We start from the raw sequence: 19,985 nt of genomic DNA, 5'->3' as shown, positions 1-19,985 counted from the left end.
AGGGAGCTGTGGGGTCCTGGGCTTCATGCATGGCTGGCATGGCCCCGGGCGTTGTGAGGCCGAGGTCCGCCTGGCTTGGCCTGGAAGCCACAGGCTGAGGGTGGACGAGACTTCCTTAGCTGGGTTGTTTTTGTTTCCATTTGCAAAGGCAATATTTGTGGCCCGGGTGTCGCAAGGGAGGGGTCGCCCCTTCCTGGCCACACTGGAGCTAAACTAGGTGACTCATCTTTGCCAGGACTGTCACACCTACACTGTCCCCTGGCGGTGGGACAAGACACCCCGTTCTTTCCCAAGGGGAAAGGGCTGCCCTTGCCTGGGCCAGTGGTGTGGGTGATAAATCAACCTCTTGGGACTTTTCCTCCCCCAGACAGATGGCCGTCCTGTGATTCTCTGGGAGGGGGTCACGGGGGCCTTCCCACCCCATCTGCAGGAGCCCAGGGGGCTCTGTCCCTCGGTCACCTTGGGTGGCTGATGGTGGTGTGAAGGGCCACGGGGCAGCCTCAGCCCCCCCGGGTCCCCACTGCGTGCACCTGTCTCCACCAGGAGCACACGTCCTGGCGAGCACGTGGCCCTGCCGCCCGACAATTGCTTGGTGACTCTGCAGGGTGTGGGTGTCTCTGCTTCCTCCCAAGCCTTGACGGCACCCCTGGGCCCAGGCTCTCGCCACCCCTCTCTCCACCGCTCCTTCTGACATAGCTGCAGGGAGGAGGACACTTCCTGACTCTTGCTCGTGCCTCTCTGGTGCCTCTAAGTCTTCCCCAAAGTGATGGTCCCCGCTGACGGCCTCATGGCAGCCTGGAGCTGGGGATCCAGACTGGGTTCACGTGGCCCCTGCCACTTGCCTGGCCTCCCTAGCTTCTGTTTGGCTGTGACATGGGGCAGTGCTCTGGAAGGCCGGGCCCCCAGAAGGTGTCCACAGAGTGCAGCTGGGTGGCGGGGAGACCCGGACATGAGCTCTGCTGCTCCTGAAGCACCCCTGGGCCTCTCCGTGTTCCAGAGTTCTCTGCTGGGTGGTGCTCACATGCCCGCCCCTGGGAACGGCGTCCCTGTCCCCCCCTCCTTGACGCTCTGCATTACCCGGACAGCTCTCTGCTCACTTCCCTGCATCCCACCCTGTGGGTCCTTCTCCCCAGACCACAGTGACTCAGAAAGGCCTTCACAGCTGACCTGGTGGTGGACGGGGCTCCCTGCCTGCCCAAGAGGTTTGCGGAGGAGCAGCAGCATAGCTGTGTGCCCGCCGAGTTATCCGTCCGCGGGTTGAGGGCAGGTTCGATGCAGGGACAGAAGCCAGGAGAGAGATCTGGGGCCCCCTGGCTTTGAACATGGCCCCACCCCATGTGGGCTGCTCTGAGGGTCAGGGTAGGTCCTCCCTCCTCACCTCTCCTTCCCCACCAGCCGCCTGCAGCCAGTGAGCCTACGCTGGCACCCAGGACCTGACACGTGTAAGAAGATGGGAAAGTTGGGTTTTTAACGTTGGAGGTGGGGCAGGGGCCTCTCGGACCTGCAGTAGTTCCTCTAATGAGCGGAAAATGGCAACAGAGATCAGGTCAAGACCTCTAAAAAGACGCAGGTGTTGAGGGGCCTCCAGCTGGTCCCCTGAAGAACACGGGGTGGGGGGGGGGTGGATGAACGGCTCCTGGAACAGCCCCGCGCCTTCCCAGGAAGGAGACAGGGCTGTGTGTACTGTACCCCCTTTCTCCACCTGCTCAGGGAGGGCTGCACTGAAAAGGAGTGGTCGGGAGCTGGGACAGAGTCCACCCTCCCTCACGGCCGCCTGGGGGTGTGGGCCCTGCCCACGGGCCACATGCCTCAGGGCCCCAGGCACAGGCCAGGGCTCTCAGACGGTCAGCGTAGACCAGGCCTGAAAAAGAGTCCAAGGGTCCAGCCCTCGTGGGTTTGCTCCTGAAAGGAGTCAGCTGATGAGGAATGGTGACCGCCCAGGGCCGAGCTGCTGCCCGTCCCTTCCTCGCCTGCCGTCAGGGAGGGACTGCGGGGGGCGGGGGCTTCCCTGGGCGCCTCTCCAAGCTCTCTCTCCTCTGCCCGCTTGGGCTCGGGGCGTGGGGTTCGCACGGCTGGGCTTGGCTGGTGCTCAGGGTCCTGGCGGAGGACTGCAGAGCCTCAGCTCCTCCACAAAGCCCCACTGTTCTGTCCCAGGAGCACTGCATTTTTTTCAAATGATTCAGCAGCACGTGAATGGGAGGGCTGGAGCCCAGGCTCTGGCACGAGGTCTCGCTGGCCTGCAGGGAGAGGGAGGAAGGGTGGCAGGGCGTGGGCTGGGGTCCTGCCAGGGCTGCGGGAGGCGGGTGGCTGGAGGCTGGGCGGAGTCGCCGCATCTCTTCTCTGTGCAGCTGAATCTTAACAGACGCTCCCTTGCTCCCCACAGGGAGCCAAAGCAAATGGGCAGGAAACGGAGCCCGAGAACTGGTCTCCATGGAGACGGGCGTCCAGGGGACAGCTGCTCACGTGCACACTAGAATCTGGCAGCGGGCAGGCCTGGCAGGTCCCCAAGGGCCATCCTGTGGGTGGCAAAATGGCCCAGGGCCTTGTGCAGATCTGCCCCTGTTCTGCACCTCGCACCCGCACCTCCCTCCCTGCCTACCCTCAACCCATTCCCCAAATCCATCTGCTGGGAGCAATTCCCAACCTAGGCTTCTGTCACCCTGGCCTGAGTCACAGTGGCCAGGTCGTGTCCTCACCCTGGACAGGCACAGCCCTGCCCCAGAGCTGGGGTGCTGTTTAGAGCCTCCTGCGGGGGGCCTGTCTGCTCCGTTCCCCACTCCCCAGAAAGCCCAGTTGCTGGGTCCTGGGGATGGAGCAGATCTGGCGGTATCGGCAGGAGAGTCTGGTCTCAGAGCTGCAGGGAGGGAAGAAGCCCTGGGTCCCACCCATCACTGCGGGGCTGTTTTTAATTACTAAGTGACAGCCCCTTTCCCCTCATTTCCCTAAAAGGAATGGACTTGCAGGAGATCTGTTCCATCATTGACCCAAAAGGGCTGAGCTGTGAGGAGCCGGGGCACGCAGAGCTCAGAGCTCAGGGGTAGTCCCCAACTGTGTACTGAGGACACCTGGGGGTGGCGACACCGGAGGTGGCAGGTGAAACTGGACACGCCTGTGAACTATGGGCACCACGCCTGCACTGGTGTGTTCCTTATGACACCTCCGAGCCGCTCAGCCGCACCTGTGTCCAGGTATGGATCTGCCGAGAGGGGTGTGGCCTTGAGACCTGTGAGCCAGAGCAGGTTGGTCCTTACGACACAGGCCCCTGTCCTGATCACCAGCTGCCCATTCCTGGCAGTGCTGTGGCTATCTCTGTCCCTCCAGGCTGACAAGGTCAGCCTGTCCTGCTCACAGAGGTGGACACCCTCCCGCAGAGAGGGCCCAGTGCTCCTTATGATGCCTCCACAGCCCAGTGAGATGACTTGGTCACACGCCCCTCAGATTCCACAGCCACGGAGAGCAGCAGCCTGAACAATGCAGCCATTTTACTGCGAAGTCAGAAGCTGTGCGACTGGACTTCTGTCCCGAGCTGAGGGGTGGACCTAGGAGTGATCAAGTGGGGCACCATTTCCCTCTCAGACCCTGACCTGGAGGGTTTGTAGGTGGCTGGGGCAGAGGCATCTGAGACGCCCCCCCCCCCAAAAAAAAGAACTGGATCTTTGGACAAAGGAGTTCAAGTTCAGAGATCAATCAGCCTTGGCCAGTCTGGGCAGCCATTGAGTGGTGTGGATGTCCACCCTAAAGGGACAAGAGACTGATCCCAGGTGTCAGGATTTTGCTAGCTCTGTGTGTTTGAAGCAGGGCATGTGGTACCTCTCCTCTCTGGAGAGTTGAGACAAAGGGTATGTAAACTTGCAGTCCCCCAGTAAACCAGCAGCACCCCCACACTGCAAGAACCACCGAATCCTCACCTGGAGTGAGTGGAGGTTAGGTTTCATCTGGAAAAGACTTTTTTAAACTTTCTCTGAAGTGGTGGGCAAGGAAATGGACCAGCTGCCCGGGGTGAACGTCTGCAGCTGGGCCCATGGGGAGTTCTCTGCAGGGCTGGCCCCTGGCGGCTCGCTGCTGCCCCCTGTTGGTGTGTCGTGGGTCTCTGGCTGACTCGCACCCAGCCCAGCATCAGAGGGACACTACCGGTTGGTGATTTGGGCCAGCAGGTTCTTTGGCAAATGTGCTAAGACACATTGGGCTCCTCATCTCACCTCCAAGTGGGCCATGAGTGGGAGGGGGTATTTTCCCCCATGGGCACCCCTCCCAGGGAGCAGCAGGAGATTAAGTAGAGGGTGGGCAGGCTGGGGGGACAGTGCCCTCTGCTGACACTCAGCAAATCCAGCCTCAGGCAGCACCTGCAGGTGGACAGGTGATCAGGGCCCTGCTTTGACTTTCATTTGCACAAGTGTTTCTCTGAGTCCTGGAGATCCCTGCACTTACGGGGTAGACAGGTGGCTTGGAGGGACTGTGGGCCACTGTCCCTTCTTTTCCCCAGAGGCTCAGCCTCAGCCAGCCTCTTTCGCAAACTTGACTTTCCATCACCCGATCTTCTCCACCCGGTCTGGCCGGGCGCCCTGGGGATTGTTTTTGCAGGCTCCTCGAGAGGGGAAGTGACATCATGTGGTGTCCTTAGCCCAAGGGATGGGGGCAGGGGCCCTGCGGTTGCGTGTGCTTTGAATTAAGTCGATGGCTGTATGTTCCAGTAGCCAGCATCTGGCAGCGAACTCGTCAGCCAGTGTTTCACCCTTGATCTGAAACCCAGATGTTGTGTTGACGGCAGAAGGGAAAGAAGAAAAAGCAAGATCTGAGCCTCTTGTGGGGTGGGGAGGAGGCATGATTTGGGGGCACAAAGCAGAACAAGAATCTCAACAAAGGCTCTTGCTCCTCCTGCTGCCTCCTGTCCCCCAGTGGGAGGCTTCTGCAGGGGCAGGACATGGGCTGACCCCAGCACACAGCATGTCCCTGCCTTGGGTTTAATTCTGCCCAGGTTGGGGTCTCTCTGCAGTTCCTTCCCCAGACCTATCCTGTCAATGGCCCGGGCTCAGGGAGCACCTCCCTCTTTTGGAGTGCGCTGCTTTCCTCTGCTGGCTTGGTGGTCCGTCCTGGAGCCCAAAGTGATGACCGCTGCATGCACGTGGACAGACGCTTTTGGAGAGCTCTCTGTCTCCTTCCCTTTCTGCCACTGCAGTGAAACTCTGCTTCGCTGTGGCTCGACTCGGCTGTGGCTCTCAGCACCCTGTTTTCCTCCCTGTCTCCTTTCTGGACTGACGGCTTGTCTGGGGCCAGGTCTGCTGCTAATGCTTTTCACAGGCAAGACCCTCACCAAGCCCCTTCTCTACCTGTCGTTCCCAGATAGGTGCCTGCTGCCCTTGCAGGTCACCATTGAGATTCCTCTGTGTGACAAGTGACAGGTGCTCACTGACCAAAGCCATCAGCCTAGCCCATTTCTGGGGGCCAGTGCCTGGGGAAGGTTTCCACAGAACTGCTTTGTCTTGGCCTGGCTTGCTCCTCATGCTTTCCTTCTCATGGTCTCTCGTTTTGCAAAGTGGGGGGGGGGTGGTTTTCCACCAAGAATTCAGAGAGACCCTGAAGCACCTGAATTCGGGGTCTCCGTGGACGAGCAGAAGCAGCCCAGCTGGGAGTGGAGATTCTTGCAATCTGCTCCACTTCCCTGCAAGCACCTGGTGGCTTTGGTTAGCCTTCTAGTCTTACCTGGGAACTTCAATCAATTCTGACAATTGAAAAAGTTGTAATCTGCAGCCCCAAGTGGAGCAAGCACTCGGGGGGGGGGGGGCTGCATCCCATCCAGACCCTGGGAGTGCATTTGGCACCCCGCGACCCAGGCCCTCAGTGCCTGTGCAGCAGGAGGGCCACTTTCATGTAGTCTCCCGGCCTCCAACCCTCACCACAGCCTTATGAGCTGCAGGGATGGTTGTTAGCTCCCTTTTAGAGGAAGTCAAAGAAACTCTCTGAGGTCACACAGCTAAAAGTCCCGACTCGGGATCCACCCCTGAAACAGCCTCTTTCAAAAACCCCAGTGGCTTTTGTAAGAGGCCAATGCTTGAACCTTCCTACGAGGGAGAGAATGTGGCCTGTTGGCGGTTTGCGCAGCCTTTGGCTTGTTTCTGACTGCCTGTGGTGCATGTATGGAGCACCTTTGGGTGTTAAGCATCGGACAGTGTAGCGGACCACCGAAGCTCTCAAAAGCACCTAAAGCAGGCAGAGTTGGGTACTGTGCTCCCTGCGGACTCTGCTGGTCTGTTCCTGAGCTGACTGTGCTACACACAGGGCACCCTGTGACAGAGTTGACCTGGGTTGCTTACTGGTTCACGTAAGCATTTTTTTTTTGTGCAGCATTGCAATAAGATTTATGGATTAGGCAGGTGGCCACAGGGACCAAAGGCAGCCTTACGTGAGCTGCTGGCCGGAGGTGGTTAGGTTCAGCCCAGTTCCAGCTGAAGGGTGTGTACTGAGTACTGGCTGTCCCACGTCTAGAACCCAGCCTCTACTTACTAGGCCCTCCCAGGGCCCCAAGCAGACAGGCGGACAGGTGTTTACAGCAGAATGGATGAGCAATGCGGAGTCCCCCAAGTGCTGCAGGGCACAGGCCTTCCCAGAGCAAGACAGGAAAGGGCTGTTGTAGCTGGGTCTTCAGGGATGGTTGGGTGTTCTCCGGCCGGGAGGGGAGATGGCAATTGGGGCAGAGAAACTTGCCTGTTTAGAGGTGGGAGCACACCTGGGATTGGGCAGGAAAGTAATATGGGTTGGGGACATAGCACGGGCTAGCACAAGGATTATGGGTGGCGGCAGCCCAAGAAACTTGTTGGCACCAGGTTGCAAAGGTCTCATATTTTAGGCGAGGGCAGTGGGGAGCCAAGGAAGAGGTTTGAGCTGGAAGGGACACACACTTCTAGTCGTCCGGCTGCAGTGAATGAGGAAGCCTGGGAGGCACAGGATCAAGGGCAGGTCGCCCTGTGCTGGGGTGGCCTGTCGGGTGGCTTCTCCCAGATGTGGCTTTTCAGGGCGAGGCCTGGCTTGGCCTGGGAAACAGGAACCTGTGGCCTGGGCCAGCCGTGACTCAGCTCCGGCAGAAGAGGAGAGTGGGGCCCGATCCCAGGGCCGAGGTCACGGGTGTGGTGCGGGGCTCTGGGGTGAGACTGGGATCTGGAGCATACCTCTGGGTCTGAGGGACGGACACAGATGGGGCTCCCATGTGCCTGGACCTCCCTGCCTCTATGGGAAATGACAGCCCTGGCCAGGAATTTCCAAGACACTTAAGCCGACCACTGGAGGGTGGACGAATCTCTTCCTTATCTCTGTTTTTCTGACATGTAAAATAACAAACACTGGCCCAGAGTGACCTGTCCACTGCACTTTGGAAGACAAAGCCCTTAAAGTCATTAAAACAGACCATGCCACCCACGGATAACTTGAAATGAAAATAGGAGGGCCTGCCCGAGCGACATGCACTGCTGGCCCAGAGCTCTGGCCCTCCAGGAGGGACCCCAGTTCTGGCTCAATTGCTGGTAGAAAGCCCCGAGGGGATGGCCCTCAGTAGCCTCAAGCTCCAGAACATTCTAGAACCTTCCCAGCCTGGTCCTTGTTGCATCCGGGCTGCTCTTTCTGTCTGGCCTCCTTCCTGGGCATCTGTCCCTTAGGTTTGCCAGCCCCGCCTGCAGATGTTTCCTAACACAGTCCGTGCCCTGTGAGTTACAGCACTGCGACCCCTTCTCTGTCACGCCCCCGCGGAGAACACATGTCACTCTCAAGCATCCTCTAAGAGACACTTCCAGGGAAACTTGTTTTTCTGTTTGGGGTGTGTGTGAGTGTGTGTGTGTGTGTGTGTGTTTGCACTAGGGGGAGAACCAGAGCCTTGCACATAGTGGGTAAGCACTGAACCACCGGCCCTCTGGGGAAACGTCGAGGAGGGGCCCCTTTAAGGTAGAAGACTACTCCTCTGCCTCAGCTCCCCAAGCTGTTTGCCAATAGTGCACGGAGAGAGGGCGGTGGGAACGCCTGAGCCCACCTGAATGACAGGGGCTGCAGCCGGTCCTTTGTGCACCTGCTCCCAGCCATCAGGAAATAGGCATCAGAAAGAATGCGAGGAAGCCCCAAGCACTCAGGTGACACTGACGGGAGCTTTGGCAGGATGGGTGGTTGCACCCTGCTGTTGAAGAGACCACCTGGGCACGAGGGACACTGAGCCTCTGGCCCATCAACAGAGGAGGGTCTTGCTGAAAGACCGCAGGACAGGAGGGAGCCAGCACTGGGCAGGGTCTGGGGTCCTCTGTCCCTTGTTTTACAGCCAGGGCCAGGGATGGCTCACCTGCCTCAGCACCTCCCAGGCCTGGACACCTGGCCCCTGGTCAGAGCCTGGACGCTGGACTTCTCACCTCTATGTCTTTGTGTTTTGCAGTGATTAGGGCCAAAGCAGTCAGCGAGAAGGAGGTGGACTCTGGGAACGACATCTATGGCAACCCCATCAAGAGGATTCAGTATGAGATCAAACAGATAAAGGTAACAGCCCGGCCAGCGTCCCAGGTCCACGCGGGGGCGTGGAGGGCCAGGGAGGGTCAGCGTCCCTGGAACTCAGTCCAGCAGCCTGTGGGGCAGAAAGTCAGGCTGCAGGCAGGTCTGAGTCTCCTCAATCCATAAATGTCTGAAAAGCTGGGCAGAGACCGTATGTTCCCAGCAACTTCCATTATTTCAGAAACACGTCACCTTTATTTTGATGGGTGACAAATTGGTGGCACAGCCTCCACGCACATCACACAGGTCTGTAGTATCTACAGAGCCTTCTCTGAGCCTCTCCATGCCAGGGCTATTGTGGGCTGAGCGGCTGTAAAGACGTGGTCTTGCCTCCTGCCCCAGTTGAAGCAGGAGATACAGCCTGAGCACACGGCAGTGCCTGCAGCCCCGCATGCTCAGTTGGCTCCGGGTTCTAAGAGGAAGAAGGATTTGGGGAAAGAGGATCCTGCAGTCAGGTGTAGATAGGGAAGCCTCCCAGCCGTGGAAAGAAACGGAAACTCTGGTGGGACCGGCCCAGAGAAGATGGTATGTCAGATAAAGAGGCCTGAGTCCGGCTGCAGGCCCGTGGGCGAGATGGTGGAGTTTGTTAGTATTTTCAAAGGACCATCCATGTCCAGGAGCATATGGGAAGAGACCTGTGTTTGAGAGAGAGAGAGAGAGAGGGAGGAAAGACAGAACCCAGCCCTGGGAGGAAAACGTGATGCTCTCGTGGTTGACGACAACCAACTTGGCCCTCAAGAGAGGAGAAGACTCCTGGCTCTGGCCGGAGGGCCAGTTTGCAACATAGTGGTAGTTCTGTAGCCATCCGTATTTAATTTTGTTACAAAAATAAAAGGTCCTAGAAAATAAATGTTATCTGAAGACCAATGGAATGCCTGATTGTTACATGTGGCATATGTTAAGGAGGTGACCTAGTCTCTTAGTGCCCAAGTCTCTCTGTTATTGAAGCAGAAAAGCAAATCCACTCTCATGGTCTCATGGGGGGATGGATAGTAACACCAAAGAAGGGCCTTCAGCCCCTTGCCAGTGCCCTTCACGCCTCCTGGAGCCGTCCACCCCGGGCATTTCTTGTTTGGCCATGACTTTAGGGAAGATCCATTCCATGTGGGTTTGCTCACTGCTTATTAAGACTCTCTTTAAAAAGCTCCCTGTGGGCTTCTGGGAAATGCTCACACAGCAGCTGCGTTCCTGAGGCCACAAGTAAACCAACCCCTCTGTCCTTGGGGTTACATCCCAATTCCAGGGGTGCCTCTCTGCTCTTGTTCCCATCAGGTAGCCCTGGCTGCATCCAACTTCCTGGGGGTGTGTCGTTTGTAGGGTCATCAAAACCTTGGGCTCAATCCCCAGCACTAAAACCCAGAAGACTTAATATAAAAAAGCCAGAATATTTCTTTGAATATTTCTGGAAATATACAAAGGTCGTGGTCCTGGAGGATGGGCCAGAATCTCCAGGATTGACGCAAGCCCGTGCCCAGAGATTCTGAAATGACCTCCGGGGGTGCCCAGAAGTATTGTCTGAGAAAGTCCCTTCCAGGTGACTGAGATGTGCCCTGCTCTGCGATGGCCAGGGTAGGTGGCTGAGCGGCTCAGCAGGGCAGTGGGCTTCTGACCCCCTCCTGCGCGTTTCTGCCCTTGTCTGCGCAGGCAGCAGGCGGGAGCGGATTCCCAGCCCGTCTGACACGTGCCCTCCTTGTCTTTCCAGATGTTCAAAGGCCCTGACAAGGACATAGAGTTCATCTACACGGCCCCCTCCTCGGCAGTGTGTGGGGTCTCGCTGGACGTGGGAGGAAAGAAGGAATATCTCATTGCAGGTGTGTGGCAGGGAACTTCCTGCCCTGATGAGTGAGTGCTTCCCAGGGTCCCTTTTTGTCCTAGTCCCTAACAGGGTCAGTCTGGCCAACTGCACTGCCGCCCTCCTACCCAGGTCCTGTGCTTCGTGGACTGTGCGTGGGAAAGCCACGTGCTCTGGGCCACCGCCCACTTGCACACACACCCCACGGGGCCCACTCTGTCCGGGACTCTCACAGCTTCCCCACACGAGTGTGCTGTTGTGGTCCCCAGGTTACAGGCGTGGGAAACTGGGGTGAGGCAGGTGGCCCAGGCACCTGGTTGCTGTTTTCAGTCGGGCGAGCTGGTTGAGATCACATTGAAACTGGCCCAGGTGGGAGCACTTCCACCCAGAATTCAGCAAATGCCCCAAACTGAGCTTTTCCTCCAGGAGGGCGGTGGCTGGACATTCCTCAGCACAGCCCCGCGACGTCCCTGCCAAGGGCCGTGAACTGGGCTGCCTGCCCATCGGTGGGGGCCAGGTTCCCATCAGCAGCTTCTGTGGCTTTGTCCCTTTGGTTCAAGATTCGGAATTCTCATTGCCCCCACACCTCGCCCCGTGGCCCTCCTTCGACCGTCCACGGGGATTGCCCAGGAAGCTGGTAGGACCCCTGAGGCCCAGGCTGTGCGCAGACCAACCGAGCAGGACCTGGAGGGCTGGGACCCAGGTGTCCGTGTTTCACAGCTCTCCAGGAGAGCCTGGTGTGCGGCCAGGGCTGAGGGCCAACCTCTAACCAGAACCCTCGCAGCTCTCAGTCCAAGGCAGAGCCTCCTTCCAGAGGCGGCCAACAGCTGGTCAGCACACACTCGGGAGGCTGTGCCTCGGCAGCTAGGACAGATGCCTCCTTTGCAAAGGGACCCTCTGGATGCCATTTTCATCTCCTGGGGTCCTTTGCGGTCAGGCAGTACTGCCCCTTGCCCAGTGGTCCTGAGCATGGACCACTGCCCGCTATGGTGTGGGATGGAGAGTCCAGCCCACATGGCCCTTTGCGGCAGTTCCTGGGGAGGGACGGTGAGCTGGTTATGACCAGCAGTTGGGAGCCCCAACTCACAGACTCTGCTGCAGACATGGCTCCTGCCCTGTTCCATGGCCCCTGAGAGCTCCCAGAAGCTGCAGGCCACAGAGAGGGCGAGGGCAGAGCCGCTCAGGGCCTTGGCGTGTGGCTCACCACTGGTGATCCCTCTGTTTTGCTTACTTGGGGAACACAGTAGGAAAATCAGTTGGGCTCACTCCTTTTCTGTAAGGAACAGGCCTCTGAGTCCTATCAGAGCCTTGGGAGTCTGTTAGGACAGAAGGCCGAATCATTCCAATGGCTATACAGACGCCCATCCTCCACCTTGTCCATCAGAGCCTCCTTCACAACTGCCAAGTGTCCTGCACTGTCCCCACACACAGGCCCATCAGATTGTCCCCAGGCTCAGCAAGAAGACAGTTGTACAAATAACACAACACACTTGTTTTTTTGTTTTTTGTTTTTTTTTTTTGTACTGGGGATTGAACCCAGGAGTCTCCTAAGTTGCTGAGGTTGGCCTTGAACTTGTGATCCTCCTGCCTCAGTTTCCCAAGTTGCTGGAATCACAGGTGTGCACCACCTCGCTACAACACATATTTCATAGTCTTGCTAAAACCTGAATCTGTCCAAACTGTAAAAAAGATAAAAGCGCTAGAAAAGACAGTCTCGCAGGGAATGCATGCCCGTCACCTGGACTGCCTTCCATTTGCACATTACCCAGAGCACATTTTCATTTCCTCACTGGTCATGGATAAAAGACACTTCTAAAATGTGTTGTATGCTGTTTAAAATTGCAGTAAAGTCTATGTGATATAAATTGACCATTGCAACCACTGCTAGGTGTACCGTTCAGTGGCTTTAAGGACATCACAGTGTTGTGTGACTTTCACTATCCATTTCCAGAATTTCTTCATCATCCCAAACTGAAGCTGCCCCCATTAGCCAAGAGGTCCCCACTCCCCGCCCCACTCCTGCCTTCTGCTCTCCGTCCCTGGGAACTGGCCTGTTTCACGCAGCGCAGCGTCCTCCCCGCCCATCCCTGTTGTAGCGTGTGTCGGAAACTTGCTTTTTATGAACCTACATTTTTAAGTTTTCAAAACCTGTGATGCTCTTCTCTGTGGGACCCCGTGCACGGTTTCACCTTGTTACCATTCCCGTTGACTAACTGAGGCGCTGGCCAGCATCTCAGAGAAGCGTCCCGAGGTTTCCAGGATGATGCAGAATCAATGGCACCGCGTGGCCCGCAGGGGCTGGTACGACAGAGCCGGCAGGTGCATGCAGAGGGGGAAGCCAGGCCCCGATACCTCGGCCAGGTGACTACACCTGTCGGTGCCTCCCAGGCCTGGGGTTGCACTGGGGACAATGACAGCAGTGTCTGCCCCCATGGTGGTTGTGAGGAAGAAGGTGGGGGTCTCAGAGACGTGGGCACCCTGGGCGGGCCTTACTCAGAGGCAGCTAATAATTCACTTCTTAGATCCGAGGTGGCGACATCCTGTGCGCGTGTCCTGGCACCAAATGAAAAACTGGTGCAGCGCTGGTCCTGGGTAGAAGGAGCTGGGTAGCAACACGGCAGAATGAGGGGAAGGGTCTGCTGCAAGGACCCTCAGTAGGAAGATGTCCTTGAAAAACTGAGACTGATTGTGTCTGGGACAGCACAAGGTGTCCCTCTCAGGGCTCCGCTGGGTCTCTTCCCTGAGGACCATCTTTGGGACAGCTCAGTGACAAGACTGAGCCCATAACCCAGTCACTCTCTTAGCCAGGGCACTTGGCTTCGTCCTGCTGTCCATGGGAGGGAGCAGGAGTGAGGCCATCGCCCGCTGCGGCTCACTCAGCCCGTGACTGAGAAAACTCTCTGGTCCAACTCGCCACGTGCACAACTGTCAGGTGACTCCAGGCTGAATCTGGCCTTTACTTCCTGAGGCACAGAACCTAATCCAGTTCTCTGGAGTCAGGATGGGTCCCTTAGTCAGGGGCTAACCAGAAATCACGGGGCACAGTCAGCCACTCGGGCTGGCTGTGGCCCCAGGAACGACCGCAGGGCCCAAGACGGCCCATCTCCTCCCGGGGTGGTGACTCAGCTTCACATGCCGAGTCGGGCACCACGAGACCGCGTCCAGGAACTCCTACAGAATGGGCCTGTGATTTTCTTCTCCCGTCCTCTTCTCTGAGAGGAACAGTAAACATACAAGTCTTACTTACACATTTGAATTCATTCCTGTTTTTCTGTATCCAAGAATCATGCTTTGCTTTTTTCCAAGACAGACATAAATAAAATGTGGCAAGAGATGTCCAGGTCATGGAAGCCCAACCGAGTCTCCATCAGACTAAAGGGTGTCCTCTGACACCCCAAGAGTGCACCTTAGCCCAGCCCGAGGGCCACTGAACACCAAATTTGCATTTCATCTCCACTTCTCCCTTTGCCAGTCCTCCGAGGCAGGGGGGATTGGAGGGCAAGACGGAAGAGGAAGACAGCTGCAGAATGCAGGATAAGAAGCAGATAGTGGCCAGGGCCCACACCCCAGTCAGAGAACTTTCAGTGGAAAATGACCACATGCAAGGAACTGTGGGTCGAAAAGGGTCACAACACGATCCTGACCCGTTGCGCTTATGACCTGGCTGGGAGCTAGAAGCGTAGGAGACCAATGCTGTTGGAAGGTGGGGTAAGAGGCCAGCTGAGTGCACAGTAGAAGCCACCATAGAGGTTTGGAGGGCACGGCTGGAAAGGAAACTCAGCCTGTCTATGGTAATGGTGACCTTGGGTGAGAAGGGGCAGTGGTACACCTGTACAGGTGGTAAGTGCCAGAGGACACCGGGACTCAGGGATGGACCATTGGCCACCTCTACTTCACTCTTTCCTTCTCTACCCCCAACTCATAGAAAATGGCCCCAGGTCTAGAGGGGAAATAATCAAGTATCTATTTTCGACCTGTGCAAGGCCACCTAAATGGTTTTCTTTTTAAGTTATAGGACTTAGCATACATGACACAGTAATAATATGCTTTTTGTTTTGTTTTGGTCCTGTGGGCTGAACCCAGGGATGCTCTACCACCAGGCTATTTTCCCAGCTCTGTGTGTGTGTGTGTGTGTGTGTGTGTTTCATATTTTGAGACATGGTCTTGTTAAGTTGCTGAGGCTGGCCTCATGCTAGGGATCCTCTGCCTCAGCCTCCTGAGTAGTGGGGATGACAGGTGAGTGCCACTGAGCCTGACAGTAGTACTGCTTCCTGATCCCTCTCCTTCACAGAATGTCATATAAATCTAAACAGATAAAAGGGAAAATTGAGCTCCCAAAAGTAAGAGGATCAGCTTACACAGAAGTAAAAGCATGAGAATTCAGACCCAGGGGGTTTGCAGCATGGAGCAGCATGCCAGCCCCGCGGATGTCACCCGTGCCCACTCAACCCGAACAAGCCCATTGTATTTCCCAGGCTGCAGATGGCAGTCTCGCTATTCAGGATGGGGTGCGGCCGGCCAGCTGCACTGGTACTTTTCTATCTGTGGATTCTCCAGAGCTAGCTGTGCCCAAGGTCCTTAAGCTGATGCTGATGCTTTGTGGGCAGAGGTGCTCAGGGTACCTTCAGCTGCTTGCCTCTCAGGGCCTCTGTCGGCTCTGCCAGGCTCTCGCCCTCCCTGGGCCTGCGTGTCTCTTGACAAGGCGCCATGGTAACGGAGCCCGAGCAGTTTCTAAACGACCTCCAGAGGCGCCGTTAGGTTCCACACTCTTGTTGGTTCTTTTTCTCCTGTGTGGCTAATGCCAGGCTGTCACCAACAGTGATGTCTTCAGCAAATGGAGGGCGGGAGCAGAGTCCTGAGTCAAGGAACAAGCAAGGAACAGTGCCTCCTTGTGCCCTGGGAAGGGAGTTAGGGCAGATCTCTAATTTCTAAAAAATCCCACGAGTTTGCTCCAAATGCAGGATTACAAGCTCAACATCAAATGGGAGAAATGCTCACGAATAAATATGGCTTGGTGACAGTAAAACCGGGAGCAAGATGACCTGTAATAACACAGGCTGCTCGGTGTGTCCATCAGCATGCATTAGGGTGTTGGGAGGAAGTGGACCCAGGCAGCAGCAGATAATGAAGACAGGAGGTTTCTTTCCTTTATTTTTTTTTCTGTGAACGTGTATCATCTTAAAACTCAGAATATAACAGTCTGTGTATTTTCATAAAAACCTCAGCACCCAGAGCTGCTTCCAGATTTGGGAGATGGGTGGAAGGAGGTGATCTCTCCCTGAGCACGTGATTCCTGTCTGTCCACAGGAAAGGCTGAGGGGGATGGCAAGATGCACATTACCCTCTGTGACTTCATTGTGCCCTGGGACACCCTGAGCACCACCCAGAAGAAGAGCCTGAACCACAGGTACCAGATGGGCTGCGAGTGCAAGGTGAGCAGGCCTGTGTCCTCCACGGCTTCCACGGCGTCTCCAAGTGGACAGCTGGGGTTTGGGTCCCCAGCTACCCAGGCCCCTCAGTCCACAGGGTCCTGACTGAAGAGCTGAAGAGAGGCTGGCTGGGGACACAGCCTTGGACCCTGGTCCCTAGAGAGCCCTGAGTTGCATCTCTGACAAGGGACATTTGCAGAAGGGGATTTGGGTGGGCACGCTGAAGTTTGTCCCCGCAGCCTCTAGCAAGTCAAGTCTTGTAGGGAAAGGAATTCATGGGAAGGGCTGGTCCTACAGACCTACATGCAGAGCCTCGTGAGCCAGTGCCTCAGGCATGGGAAGGGCTGGTCCTACACACATACGGGTGCAGACCCTCATGAGCCCAGTGAGCCAGAGCCTCAGGCTCCGCGGGTTTCCCAGCATTCCTGGCAGTTCCCCACGGAGCTCCCTTTATGCGTGGGTTCTATTGAGAATGCCTGTCTCCTTCTGCTGCTGGGGGTGCTGGGCAGAACTGTAGCCATGCAAGCCCTCAGAGGCAGCCAAGGCGGGGGAGGGCTTCCCTGGGGCTCCAGGGCTGGGATTCTGCTGTCTCCAGTGCCCTGGCACCTCCCTGCCCCTTCCTCTTCCCCAACACAGGAAGCATTGCTGGGGCATCTCTCCATGTTCCCGGGGGTGCTGGCTGAGCCAGGCTGTAGGAGTAGCCTGTGCTGGTCAGAGCTGACCATGGGGCCTCCTGCCCTTCCTGCTGGTGCCCATCCCTTAGCTTGGGCAAGGTGCAAGGTGTGAATTGCAAACCCATGATGTCAGCTACATGCATACCAAGCACGGTGCTCTGCACCCAGCAGACATCAAAAGCCAGCTCTTCCTTTATCTCTGTACAGCCACAAAGGTGGTGACCCTCTTGTGGCTGAGAGTTCCATTGCGAAATGCAAGTTGCTTGTCATCTCGGAGCTCACGCTGGAGAGTAAGGAAAGGACCTTCTTATTTGACAGGGATCTGTCTCCAGGAATTTTTTTTTTTAACTGGGAATTGAACCAGGGGCACTCAACCACTGAGCCACATCCCCAGCCCTATTTTGTATTTTATTTAGAGACAGGGTCTTTCTGTTGTTGTTGCTGTCGCTGCTGTCCTTGTACCTCTAGGAGGGCAGGCTAGCTGTAGTTGTCTCATTGTTAAGTGCAGGTGGACAGGAAGGCAGGAGGGGGCAGGCTGGTCCTGGCCTTCCCCAGGTGGCCACCTGCCACTGTATGGAGAGTGTGGGACTCAGTAAGATGTTGTCCTTGAACACCTTTGGTGGCACACGGCTGGGCTCTGGATGTCCCCTGAGTGGCCTTGGCCTCTCTGATTCCTCAGTCCCCAACTAAATCTGCCTGCATGTGTCTCCAGATCACACGCTGCCCCATGATTCCATGCTACATCTCCTCGCCGGACGAGTGCCTCTGGATGGACTGGGTCACGGAGAAGAACATCAACGGGCACCAGGCCAAGTTCTTTGCCTGCATCAAGAGGAGCGATGGCTCCTGTGCGTGGTACCGCGGGGCGGCACCCCCCAAGCAGGAGTTTTTTGACATCGAGGACCCGTAGGCAGGGTGACCACAGGCCTGTGGCCAAGCGAAAAGCCTCCGAGGGTTTAGACTGGTCCAGCTCTGACATCCCTTCCTGGAAACAGCATGAATAAAACAGTCATCCAAGTGGGTCCACGTTAGTATGATTCTGCCCCCGCCCCCATTTTCCTTCTGAACACACTTGTGAGTCTGGAGGAAGAGATGGGCCAGGGTCCCTCCCACATTCCCTCCATCCACCACCTGGGCACCGTGTGTCTTGGTCTTCGATTTTTGGGCACAGGCAGGGGTGGGACCCACAGACTTCCTGCCCAGGCATCTTTGTCCCCATCACAGATGCCAGGCAGGCAGCATGCAGGGGTCTCCCCAGCCTGGTTAGGGCAGAGCCTGGAAATGTGCGTTTTGCAGAAACTCCTGAGGGTCATTGCAAGACTGTGTAGCAGGCCTACCAGGTCTTTGTCATCCTGAGAGGGGCATGTCCACCTCTGGCCTAGGGTGGCAGTCCCTGCCCCCTGCAAGTGTCCCCCATCTTCCCTGGGCCCATCACAATCTCCCAGCACGTGTGACTCCCTCGGGACCAGGAGTAGCCCTGGAACTGGTGGCTCGTTCTTGGAGGACTCGATCCTGGGAGTTTGCAGAATTCCTCCTTCAGGGCCTTGGAGGGAGAGGCCCTCACTGAGCCATGCCGCAGCTCTAGGCAAGGCCTTTCAGTCCTGCACTGCAGACCTGCGAAGCCCTGAGCTGGGGCAGGTCCAGGGCTGGGGTGTGCCCAGATGCTCTTAGAGTTCTGTCCTGAGCTTCTCGGGTTTCTCTGGCCTCCTTCCCACCTGCTTTCCCCAGGGCAGTGTATGGCTGGCCACCCGGCTCTCTGTTTGTGCAAACTGAGGACATGATCTTGCTGTGCCCCGGCAAGCTTAGTGAAATCTCCCTCCAAGACAGATAATCATGATTCTGTGCAGATTTCTCCAAGTGATGTGAGCTAAGCTTATTAAGATGTCCCAACCAGGGCACCCAGGCAGCTTGTGTTCAGGCCCTCGGGGCACTGTGGCCTGTTTTAACAGACATCTCATTTTTCTAAAGATGAATTCTCAGATAATATGTGAACCTAAGTGGCAGGTATGCCAAGGCCTGCTTGCTTTCTTATGTCACAAAGATTACCCACTTAAAACCCTTCAGAGGGAACTGGGGAACCGACTTATTCCCTAGAAATGGTCTTCTGATGCCAATAAAATAGGGGTTCAAGTAGGCAGAACTTTCTCAGTCACAATACAGTTGGCCTTCTTTCTCCTTCTACCCATGCTGTAAAGATATGCTCTTCTGGGGACACACATGATGCACACATAGACCTTATGCACACACACAGAGTGATGCTGAAGCCAGCCACCCCCCACCCTGGCCCCAGGCCCCTGTGAGAGTCCTTCTGCAAAATGCTTCCGAAGTCACCACCGTCTAAGCCTGTTCTATTCTGCAGCGACCCCAGAGCAACCGTAAGACTCCTGACCCCCGAGGGGCTGCAGCCCCCATGCCCACCCGGGACCTGGTCAGCACAGAACTTGTCGACTCCCCTTTCTAGGACAGACCGGGAGAGCATCCAGGAATCAGCCCCTGCCTTGGGGGCATTTTCATGCTGTACAGTGATGTCCAGTTGGTGAGATGTCACGATGGACCAGTCCGTGTGATTTCAGTGTATACATCACCACCAGACCCCTGCAGTCAATAGAACACCCCGCCCTGTTTGCTTCCTGTATGGTGATATCATATGTAAGATTTGCTCCTGTTTCTGCTGACTTCTTCAATGTTTCGGGTTGTTTCTGACATCCGCTGTAACCATCCCCATGATGATTTCTTTTTTAATTACCCTTGGTAGGTGTTAGACTTGCACTTTTAAAAAAAACGGTTTCTGCATTGAGGAAGCATTGGACCCAGAGTGGACATTGTGGCGTGTAGCTGGCCTACGGTGGAGGGTCCCTTCAGACCTTCCTGAGCATCTTTGCTCTTTCCACCGCCTTGCTTCTATTCTCTGGTTCAGATAATTGCAAAGTATCTTTGAGTAGGTTGGTCAGGAAAGATGGCCTTTATATTTGGATTTCTGACCATGCCGAGCAAAGTGCCCTGTGGCAGCGGAGGGCCAGGCCGCTCCACACCCTCACAGTGGACAGCCACGACATTTGTACAGGTGAAGAAGGATCTCATTTGGCATTGTTTAATTTATGGTGTCTTCTAAGCACTGCTCTTCTCTCCCTTTATTCTTTTCATCACGCAAGCAACTCAAAATATTTAAAATGAAGTTTACATCGTAGTTGTGTTCAAATCTTTGCTTGATAAGTATTAAGGAATATCAGACTTGCTGCCGTAATTTAAAGCTTTGTTGATTTCGTTTGTTTTTGTTTGGATTTTTATGTTGTTGTGGGGGGAGCAAAGTGTTCTTCGTGCTGGGATGTGAAGTCCGAGACCCCCCTGTGCTGGGAGCACGTGAGAGTCGTGGAGAGTCAACCTGCAGACTGCGCATGTCTCTGCTGCTTTGTATCATTTTTGAGTGACCGCTCCATCAATGGACAATAAACAGTATTATCAAAGAGACTGCTGGCTCTCTCTGTGTGTCTGATTCCGACGTTCAGCACTGCCGCTATCTAGCTCAAGGAGGGGGCCAGGCACCGTCTGGTGGGCACAGGGTCCTCTGTGTCT

The 19,985-nt window shown here is 56.1% G+C and overlaps 1 protein-coding gene across 1 annotated transcript in view; it reads left to right on the top strand.

Annotated features, from left to right (window-relative positions):
- The window catches only part of Timp2 (TIMP metallopeptidase inhibitor 2), a 41,577-nt gene extending 21,697 nt beyond the window's left edge, over positions 1–19,880 (top strand). Inside the window, exons 2-5 of the mRNA XM_046446662.2 lie at positions 8,405–8,505; positions 10,220–10,328; positions 15,617–15,741; positions 17,125–19,880. Of these exons, the coding sequence (XP_046302618.1) occupies positions 8,405–8,505; positions 10,220–10,328; positions 15,617–15,741; positions 17,125–17,322 (533 nt within the window). The 3' untranslated portion in view covers positions 17,323–19,880. The remainder of the gene's footprint in view (positions 1–8,404; positions 8,506–10,219; positions 10,329–15,616; positions 15,742–17,124) is intronic.
- Positions 19,881–19,985: the final 105 nt, after the last annotated feature.

This window comes from Marmota monax, unplaced genomic scaffold, assembly GCF_021218885.2.
Source record: "Marmota monax isolate L192 unplaced genomic scaffold, Marmota_monax_Labrador192_F-V1.1 WCK01_AAM20220418_F8-fsc00353, whole genome shotgun sequence".
Classification (NCBI taxonomy): Eukaryota; Metazoa; Chordata; class Mammalia; order Rodentia; family Sciuridae; genus Marmota; species Marmota monax.
This window is presented reverse-complemented; position numbering and strand designations above follow the sequence as displayed.